This window comes from Gossypium arboreum, chromosome 7 (assembly GCF_025698485.1).
Source record: "Gossypium arboreum isolate Shixiya-1 chromosome 7, ASM2569848v2, whole genome shotgun sequence".
Classification (NCBI taxonomy): Eukaryota; Viridiplantae; Streptophyta; class Magnoliopsida; order Malvales; family Malvaceae; genus Gossypium; species Gossypium arboreum.
In genome coordinates this window covers 101,033,133-101,043,631 of record NC_069076.1, presented here as the reverse complement: position 1 = coordinate 101,043,631, position 10,499 = coordinate 101,033,133, and the positions used below count along the sequence as shown (strand labels likewise).

The following is a 10,499-nucleotide window of genomic DNA, read 5'->3' as shown; positions in this document are numbered from 1 at the left end:
TTCAGATTTGCATGAAAATCGCATCAATAGATATCAGACTATCGACACCAAATTTTGGAATGAGTTTTTAAACTTACTTTGAAGAGAAAAACCTTCTTTTCTACATTTCCAACATTATTTAATAAAATTTAAAATCTTTTTCAAAAATATTTCTCAATTTTTATATAAAAATTTCAAGTTTAAGTATAAAATAATTTACACAGAGAAAATTAAAATTAACATACAAATTAAATAAAAATAAAAATAATTTTTGTTAAGAAGAAAGAAATATTGATTATATTTCCTGTAACCAACAAGGCACACCGCAAAATAAAATATTAGACTAGTTCCCGATGGTCATCAATTGAAGGAAAATTTGTCCAACACATTAATTAAAAGCTAGAACTGACAACAGACTCGCTAAAGCTACACAAGATTCTTGGGGGATGATGATGCTACTGCACTAACAAATACAGAGACTCTTCCTAACCCCTAACAGCAACAAGGTTCGCATACTATTCATTAATTTTATTTATAACGAAGTAAAATTATCCTAAACGAGCATGACAGGCCAACAACAACAACAACCATCTCAATGAAAATACTTGGAATCGGATTAATGTAATTACTGACCACAACCTCTGGCAACAACACAAATCAGAGACAAGAAGTTCGTAAAACTGCACAGTTCAGTGCATCAACAGAAGATGGGGCTCATCAAACACTAAACAAAAATCTTCAACCAACTTTCACTCGATTTCACCTTCCTGAATCAGGTGAACCATCATCATAAGAGACCAGTCCTTTTCCACCGTCTGGACTTCCTGATGATGACCTTGACTTTGCTTTGCTCACCTTCTTTGGAGACTGAGAGTTCAACGAAGACCTTGATTCTGATCGGCTCCTGCTCTGTGAAGGGGACCTTCGCCGTCCAGCCCTTGGAGAATCAACTGGACTACGGCTGCGAACAGGGGTTCGACTTCGACTTGGGCTACGGCTGCGAATAGAGGTTCGACTACGACTGCGGCTATGACCATATCGACGATTTCTATACCTCGGGCTCGGTGATACAGACAGACTTCTTGTCCGGCTTCTTCTGCCTCTATACCTGCAAAAATTATTTTTATTAGGAATCAAGTAACAAAATTCAAACCACCCAATGACCATAGCTACAAGAAGAGCAAAAAACACACACAAACACATAATTTGCCTACAGATTCAGACCTTGGAGGAGTTCTTCCTCTTGGGGGGCTTCTATAGCGCCTAGGTGAATACCGCCTGTAACTTGAATACCTAGAATTGGCAATTAATAGAAAAACCACCCATCAGTAAAATATATAATGGTTTTCTGGAAAAGAAAAAGGTAGTATAACATAAAAGAACCTGATGGGACATGTACCTCTCACGATCAATCCTGCCACTGAAACGATAGGACCTCACAGGAGAACGATCTGGAGAAGGGGTTCTGTATCTTCGTGCATAAGAGTAGCGCTCACTGAAACCCCGACCCCTTCTGATACGCTTAGGTGATGCGTCAGGAGAAACACTTGTTGACAAACTTCTACCTCGACCAGGAGGTGACCTTACCCGCCGCACGGTGGTGGGGCTCCTTGAATAACTACGACGATAATTCCTACTTGGTTCCCTTAAGGGACTTCTGCTGATGCTTCTCCTAGGAGGAGCCCTAGCAGAGCTCCTACTTATGCTTCTCCTAGAAGATCTTACAGGACTTCTGCTAGTGCTTCTCCTAGACCTTATGGGGCTTCTGCTAATACTTCTCCGAAAAGATCTTGCAGGACTTTTACTTGTGCTTCTTTTTGAAAGTCTAACAGGGCTTCTACTAGTTGATTTTAATGTTGACCTGGGTGGGCTCCTACTTGGGCTTTTTCGGGATCGGGACCTTACAGGGCTCCTACCAATGGTTCTTCGAGGATGTCCTCTAACTGGGCTCCTACTGATGCTTCTATTCTTTCTAACCCTCGTTGGGCTTCTGCTGATGCTTCTAGCAGGATTCCTGCTCCCACTTCTTTCTGGAAAACATGGAGGATTTCTACTTGCAACTGGGCTCCTGCTCACACTTCGCCTTGGGCTTAGACTTGGGCACCGTCTTTGACTCCTCCATGGACTTAAACTCTTACTCATGGTCCTCTTAGGACTTGCACTTCTGCTCCTGCTCATCAACTTTTAATAAAATACCAGATCGGGAAGAATCAGTAAGTACAAAGAATAACTGAGGGAGAAGAATGAAAAGTAGACCTAGATTTGCTCGGGCGATCATCTACCACATCAGGTTGTCTCTCTGCACTTCTGCCAGATTTAGCATCTTCTTCAATGCCATTGCTCTTTCGCTCTCCATTTTCCCTAGGAGCTTCACACTCCTTCACCAAACCAGCCTCTTCAGTCTTTCTGGGAGGAATTGCTCTCACTGTAGCAGAAGGGGATTGGTTCCCAACTGCAAATCGTAGACAACCCCATTGATATAGTGTAGTAAAAATAAAAAAAAGTTTAAATAACAGAGAATTATCCATATCAGTAGACTTTAGCAAACAAAGCAAGAAAATTGGAAGTAGGAAACAAGAATATCCAGGTTCCAGAACTCTTATTTGATAGCATTACAGGAAGGGGGGGGGGTGGGGAGAATAATCAAATGATGGGTATGACATTTGCCCGTGTCAAGTACCCAACAAGCAGATATCCTTTGGGCAGGTGCATGCAAAGTAATAGCATTATCAAGGGAAATAGGAAACAAATAACTTAGGACATTGAATTTCAGGACCATGTCAAATTTTCCTAGAAAACTTCTATTCAATCAAAATTTTGAGAAAGCAGTACCACTTTTCTGAGAAGGCCCTTCATGCTTCTGTGGTTTTCCTTGATCATCATTGTCACTGCTGCTTTCACTGCTACTCTCACTGTCATCATCTGTAAGGCTGTCTGATGCCCTGATAAAAAAGAGGATATAGTAATTTAAGTTCTATAAGATACTTAAGAAAGCTAATCAGCTCACCCGTGAACTTGAAGCATCATAACCCAATTTGTTTTGTGTGGATTGGAAAAGGTTTTGGTAAATACCACACCAGATGTATTAACAAAATTAATTTCGAGGGACGAAACCATGATATTATCTCAACAAATGTTCACCAAGCACTAGAGAGAAACACATGGATCTACTTCAACAAAGACACAAGTGACAACTGCATTTCAAAGAAATTATAGAAATATGCATTTTACATAATATTTATAGTTGCTATTCATGCGTTAGGACTTAGAACAAACAAATCCTGAACAATTTTAGTAATTCACCAAGATTGCAGGTTTTGGATCACAAAAGCCTACCATTAGTAATCAAAAACTTATTTTTCTAAGGGGGAAAAAGGAAAAGAACATCTTCTAACGCATCACACTGGAAGCCAAGGAAACAGTAACAGGAGCATAAAAGTATTGATTACATCTAGAAAACATTAAAGTCCTCTCATACACAGCTGAACAAGCACAAAACTCAACAAAACATGCACAGGACTCATGTTGGTTAACTGGTAATTTGCTGGAAGAGAAGACAATGTCATGAAGAATAAATAGATTGTAAGTATATAACCTTCTTGATTTACGCTTTGATCTCTTATCACGCCTTTTTCTCTTTTTGTCACGTCGTCTCTCTCTCTTTTTTCCACGCCTATATTTTCCTCTTTTAAAATATCTCTTCCTCTTTTTGTGCCCATCATCACTTGAAGAACTAATGTCAGAGGAAGATGAGAGATATGAGTCAGAATCACTATCAGATTCAGATGATTCTATCTCAGAATATGAGGAACTATCTGCATCAGACAAATAATGGCTTCTTCTCTTCTTTCTTTTGTCTCTTGAAGATTTTTTATTTTTCCCCTTCCTCCGCACTTCATAATTGTTAGCACCAGAAGAAGCATCTTTGCCCGTTCTCAACTTATTTTTCCTCTTGTCTGCAAATAAGATAAAAAATTGAAAAGTAAAATTAAAAAGGAATGATGGCCAAGCCTCATGCAGCACCATACAGGTGTAACCTTGGCAGGTCTACCATAAATTAGATCATGATATTCCATCTTAAGAAATACACCCTCCAACCTATACCTTCAATGACTTCACCACAATTAATAATTTTCACTGTCACAGTTGGTATTCCTTCCTCATCACCCACATTTTCAATTTTCTTCAGCACTTCATTTCCTTGTATAAGCTGTCCAAAGACTATATACTTTCTGCAACATGCCACAAATGCAAAAGATCAAGATCCAAGAATGAATAACAGCAAAGCATATATCTGGGAAGGTAGGGAACTGAGAACAAATATTTGAAGATAAGAAACTACCTATCAAGGTCATGATTAGCCTTGAAGGTGATAACAAATTGTGAACCAACAGTGTCACGATCAGCAATTGCCATAGATAAAAGACCAGGTCCATCATGCTTTAGCCTAGGTGATTCATCTGAACAAGAGTTGAAATTATCCCTTGTTACTAATCAATTATTAGTGAAAAGAATAGCCTACTATCAACTTCTAAAAGAATAATTATAAGCTTTGAATTAAGAAAGCATTCGACTTCAAACATTAAACATACTTTCTTTGAATTATGTCCCTTGATAGTTTGTGGAGATCATAAAATTTAGCATTTAATAGTCCTTAAATGATTTAGCCATCAGGTCATTATGTTAGCACCAACCAATTCTCAAGGACATCCAGATTATTGAGAAAAATGCTATGACCTAGGCATTGATGGTGCAAAATAAAACTTGTAAAGTGATTTGAAGAATGCATATTGCTCCATCAAAAAGGCCTTTTAGGTGAAGATAGGCTTAGATCAAGAGCCATGGAAAGCACCTACTATATACGATATTAACGCAAAAGAAAGCTTTTGCAAAGATCCTGAAAACACCTATTGCTCACTCAGAAACACTTCAATTACAGATACACCCAAATCTAGATTCAAGTAAAAAACTTAATACGGTGTTATCTTGGTATAAATAACCCTAATACCAAACCTGAAATTAAGTCCAAAAAAATTGATCAATTTCATATTATATAGCAACAAATTATAAATTGAAAATAAAGATTTAACATTTTGACCATTAGAAACACAACTCGATAACAAAATTAGAGACTTTGGTCACTTATGGAGACTACGATACTATGTATATTATTAGCACATATGACTACTTCCATCATGTACACAATTATTGATATAGTTAGAATATCATTGAATTTTCATGAACAAATAGTAATTACAAACAACAATAGCATAAATAGTACAATGTTTAAATCATTTCCACAAAATGATTGAATTTTAAAATATTAAAAGAAAGGAGAATCTTGCATCTATTCTTCATTAATTTATGACAACCCAAACTATGTCTATCACTGTAACCTTGGAAGGATGGGAAGAGATCACTTACCTGGAAACTTTCCATCATATATGCTTTCCCCACTAGTTCCTGGAAAAAGTACAGTTAAAATATCAATGTGCTTTTCAAGAGAAACTTCAACCAGCAGTCACATAAATGGCAACCTTTAAAGAGATCTTATCTAAAGTAAAATCAATTAACAGCTGCAAAAAATTAAAATAAAAGTCCTCTCTGCAAAGAATGCATACCATCTCTTCTTACAAAATCACCACCCTGCACAACAAACATAAGATGTTAGTCCACAAGAAAAAAGACATTTATGTGCAAAAAAACTGGGTTGGACACAGCGAAGTTTAGTAAAATTTTGAGGATTCACAACATGGTAAATACAACCTTAAAAACTACATCACAAGAAAAGCAGTCGTGACCATCAGCCCTGTTTCCTACAGCATAAACAATAGTAACTGACTAAACGACATTCCACTTCTAGGCCATGTTCTACAAGAAACAGCTAGTGGAAAATCCCGATTAGAAGTAAGATATAACAACAAACCTGGGCCAGGGAACCTTTCATGACTCGATGGAAAAAGGAACCCTTGTAGTGCAATGGCTTTCCAGTTTTAGGACCAATGCCCTTTTCTCCTGTAGACCAAGACATATTTTAAGAAAGCAGAAAAATACAAACACGTGAATATATATGTGCATAAATGCCTGCAAGTGTGCTTATCTATACTAACTTGAAATCCGTGACCGACTGAGTTTGGTGTTAAAAGTGAAGTGGACACCAACTCAGTTAGGGGAAAGACAAATAAAACAAATTTACAAGAGAAAATTACTACATCAATAAGATCAAATAAGAAATTTAATGTTTAAAAAAAACTAAAAGTCACACCTAGTTTTCACATACAGTTTTAAAACCATTTTCACTTTAATTTCTCTTTCATTAATAATAATTAGTTTTTTCAAAGAAAAAAAGAACATTAGTTGAGTAATTTTTATGTTCTTTTATTTTTTCACCCACATGGTGAGTGTGTATTGACCTAGCATATAGTAAACAATTACAACCCAGAAACTACCTTGCCCCTGACCACAAATGCTTCTTCAAACGTGAAAAAGATCATATACAACAAAAACTTAAAAGAGTTAAGAAGAAGAATTATTCTTAAAACAGTAATGTAAAAAATTCTGGAGAACAAAAGAACATCATAACAATGGGAAATAAGAATATCAGAACCTGTACAAAGGGCACGGAAATTTTCTGCTGTCTTGGGAGCAATATCAGGAAAGAGCTGAAAAATCAAAGAGAACTGATAATTATAAGCAAAAACATAATCTCCGATATAAACATATATAAACCCAATGCATAGTAATTCAAAACAAGAGTACATGGGCAAAGCACCATACAAAAATGTAAAATTTTGTTGACTTGCTTCCGTAACTAAAATGATACCTCAAAAACCATTCTTTCAGCAGGATCACCATCTATTGACACATCCATAAAAACTAGGGGGTTCTTCTTCTTTGCCATCTTTGTTCACCAGATTCACAACTCAAGCCAGCATAACCAACAATCTAATCAAATAACAAGCATCTAGAATCAGCAGATTAAAATTAATATTAGCTAACAAAAAAAAAACGTAAAACTACTTCATCATTAAAGCATTCCCAAGCTCACTAATCTTCATTAACGAATATAGCAAAGCAGACGGGACATTTTTCCCTTTATATGCGTCATTTCTTTCATTCATTTAACTGTTTCAAGATACTAGTGAAGGTTTTGCAAAACATGGAGCGTATAAAAATAGATTTTCTTATGCATAGCATATATCGAGATTAGGAAGGAGAAAATGGAAAGCATTGCAGGTAGCTATGAAACCTGAAAAATATTTCTTGTCCTATTTCAGCTTTGTGCAAATCATCCTAGCATTTCCAAACATACTGATTGCAGGAAGCAAGAAAACATGAAGAAAATCAATTTGAAATTTTTGAAAAATATGGAACCTAAGCCGTAGTCATTAGAGCAATTACATAATCAAACTAGTGGAAGATTGCAGGAAACCAGAATCCCATATCAGAAAAAGAAAAACAATGGCCATTACTCATTAGAGACATACTTCCCAAACGAAAACAGAAGCACACACTCTCCTAAAACAGTGAGCCAAATAATATCATAACCAAATCAAGCTGAAAACCTTAAACCCTAGAAAAACCAGCAAAAACACTTAAACTACAAGCTTATAGTAAACTCTACCTTAAACCATAAACTCAAAAACTGGAGAATCATACAAAAAAACTAAATATACGTAAATATTTTAAAACGAAGTAAGCAAAAAAGAAAAATAAAAAAAATAACTACGCGAGTATTGCATCAGCAAAATACTCTTTAAAGAAAAGGGGAATATAGTGCAATAGTAAGTGATAAAGGCAGAAACCCTAGAATGTTCACCTGACCTGAGAAATGCAGAGCCACAGAGAGAAAAAAACTAAAAAGAAGTGACGATTATATGAGAGGAAACGAAACCAAAGGCCTAATGGACTTTCTTTCGGATTATAAAGGAAGCCTCCCCTCCCCTGGCCTGGATTCTTATATTGGGTACTGGACTATCCTGTCATTGAGTTTCTGCCTCTATGGATTGGGATCCGTTTTATAATAGGCTAACTTCAGGTATCTATTCGGTTTTGGATGCGCCATAGACCCAACTACAAATGCTTTGTTGTTAAAAAAAAAAAAAAAAAACACTATAAATGCTTTATTCTTTTATATTAGAAACAATAACCAAATGATCGATTCGCTGGAATTAAACAAAGGTTTAATATAATAAATATTTTTTGTCTCTTGTCATGCAGTATTTTATAAAATTATTATTTAATTAACTATTTAAAATATTTAATAGTCATGTTCATTAAAAAATATTTAAACTTATGTAATTTATTTATATTTTGATAAGGTATTTTATTTAATTATTTAAAACTTTTAATAGAAAATTGTAAATAATATTTTGAACTTTTAAATTTTGTAAAATTATTTTAAAAATAGTATTTCAATTTTTGAAACTTTTAAAATGATCAGAACTTTTTGATAAATTATTTTTATATTATATTTAAAAATGTTTTTTACGGTTAAATATAAAATAATTTTGAAAATTTTGAAATTAATTTTTAATTTTAAAAGTTTTAAAACATTTTTTATAAAAACAATTTAGTTTTAATATTATATGTTTCAATTTAAAATTATTTTTTAATATTTTTAGATTTAAATAAATATTATATGTTTGCAAACATATTTTAAAAAGTAATTAAAATCCATGCAAAATTTTTAAAAATTTCAATTTTGGATTTTTGAAGCTGTTTTTGCAAGAGGCGTGAAGGTAAAATTAATGTCGAAATGTGCTTTTGGTGTTCTGTATGTGCATTTAAGTATGTGATAAGGATGATAGTCAGTCTGAAAAACTGCATGGATTACATGATTTATTTACGTTTTTAATGTCATATCTAAGTTTGATAATAATGGTGGGAAGATATGTGAACATGATAAGCTTTTTCCCTTAACTAAAATCTTTGTTTTACTGTCACTAATTAACAATATTTCTTGATATCTTATTGATTTAAAGAGAAAATATACTCGAGATTTATCTTGAATTAATTTTTCTAAAAAATGAAGTTATTTGTTTTTTATTTTTATTTTTGTATTTCAATTTGTTAAGTGAAATAGTTAAAATCAAACATTAAAAGAAACTATTTAATTCTTAGAAAAATATTCCTAATAATGTGCCCTTCGTAAAAAAAAATAAAAAAATTTATGCATAATTTTTTTTTCCCGAACATGCCTTTTTCAAGTATAAGCATGCAAGGTCTGGTCATTTAATTGGAGCTTTTGAAATTTATTTTTTGGTGATTGATTACAACTCGCATCGGTAGGCGGTTGCCATCTAAGGTTTCTGTTCTCACATTTCCTGATAGTTACATCCATGGAAGGTAAACACCTGGTATACTTATCTGCACTTGCATGTACATGCATGTCTATATATAATGGATTGTTAATTATTTTTTCATTTATTGTTATCTATAATCTATAATATATATAAAAGACGAGTATGAAAAACTTTTAAACTGGCAAGAACGTTCTTTATTTTCCATCCTATTACTAGTTCCGCATTTAAAATAAAAAGATTGAAGTAAAATAGAAATTGTGATAATTATAGGGTTAAAAATAATTAAAATTTATTAGAGGTCGTGATAATTAAACTTTTAAAAATAATTATGATTTATAATAATTAATAGTGCTAATTTTAAAATAAATTTATTAGTTAAATAAAATTTTAAGTATAAAATATAGAAAAAAATTGTTATTATGATAATTATAATTGTAAATTTAAATAAAGGTAAGCAAAATTCGATTCGATTTGAAAAAATCGAAAAAAATTTTGAATTTCGAATTATTCGAATCGAGTTAATCGAATCAACTCGACTTTTTTTTTTCGAATTTTGAGTTCGAGTCGAGTTGAATTTTCGAATTCGAATAACTCGAATAATTTGAATAAACCGAATATAAACTATATTTTTTTAATTTTTTAAAATTTTAGGCTTTTACTTAAACTCAATTTCACCCAAGCCCAAACATTTTATATTTTCCATTTCCCCAAGCCCGTCTGCCCAAACCCCAATGATTTATTTTCCCAAATCTCAATTTCTCTCCCAAATCAAATCCCCGGCAAAGTCCAAACCCTAAATTATCTTTCTTCTTCTCTCTATTTCCATTCAATTCAAACCTTATAATCTATTTTTCTCAAAAAACCCTAAAATAAACCCTCCTTCCTTATTCTTCTTCTTCTTAATTATTTTTTAGTTATTTACTTACTTACTTCAATTTTTGTTGTATGATTTTTTTTTTTTAAATTATATAAAAATAAACAACACAAAAGTCATTTTTTTTTAAATTTAACTCGAACAAATATATTTGATTCGATTCGATTCGAATTCTATCTCACTCGACTCGATTCGAGAAAACTTCAAATTAAGTTAAGATGATAAAATAAGATTCGAAAATTTGATTAACTAGAAAATTTTCGATTCGATTCGATCGAATGCTCCCCCTAAATTCAAATTACAATTAGTTAAAGAAAATTTATGTAAAAAATTTGTGTTAA

At 33.1% G+C, this 10,499-nt stretch overlaps 1 protein-coding gene across 9 annotated transcripts; it reads right to left on the bottom strand.

Moving 5' to 3' along the window:
* Positions 1–247: 247 nt before the first annotated feature.
* LOC108488215 (peptidyl-prolyl cis-trans isomerase CYP95-like) lies at positions 248–7,985 on the bottom strand. 9 transcript variants are annotated; one of them, XM_053030626.1, is made up of 14 exons: positions 7,799–7,985; positions 6,803–6,943; positions 6,587–6,641; positions 5,906–5,994; positions 5,601–5,625; positions 5,404–5,442; positions 4,322–4,439; positions 4,084–4,211; positions 3,575–3,935; positions 2,812–2,921; positions 2,236–2,431; positions 1,379–2,143; positions 1,204–1,272; positions 248–1,087 (listed from the first exon to the last, which is right to left on the bottom strand). In XM_053030626.1, exons 2-14 carry the CDS (start codon positions 6,878–6,880, stop codon positions 739–741), a joined length of 2,382 nt encoding a protein of 793 aa, XP_052886586.1. In that variant the 5' UTR covers positions 6,881–6,943; positions 7,799–7,985; the 3' UTR covers positions 248–738. The 9 variants fall into 9 exon arrangements, with proteins under 9 accessions (XP_052886586.1, XP_052886584.1, XP_052886588.1 ...); XM_053030624.1 differs by having other exon boundaries at positions 1,379–2,149; positions 7,799–7,984; XM_053030628.1 differs by having other exon boundaries at positions 1,379–2,160; positions 2,262–2,431; positions 6,757–6,924; positions 7,799–7,984.
* Between the last annotated feature and the right edge of the window lie 2,514 nt (positions 7,986–10,499).

Coding starts and splice junctions, on each gene's coding strand:
- LOC108488215 (XM_053030624.1), bottom strand. CDS start 6,880: ATGGCAAAGAAGAAGAACCCCCTAGTTTTTATGGATGTGTCAATAGAT. Junction 6,642..6,802: donor CTGAAAGAATGGTTTTTGAG/GTATCATTTTAG, acceptor TTGATTTTTCAG/CTCTTTCCTGATATTGCTCC. Junction 1,273..1,378: donor GGCAGGATTGATCGTGAGAG/GTACATGTCCCA, acceptor TGCCAATTCTAG/GTATTCAAGTTACAGGCGGT.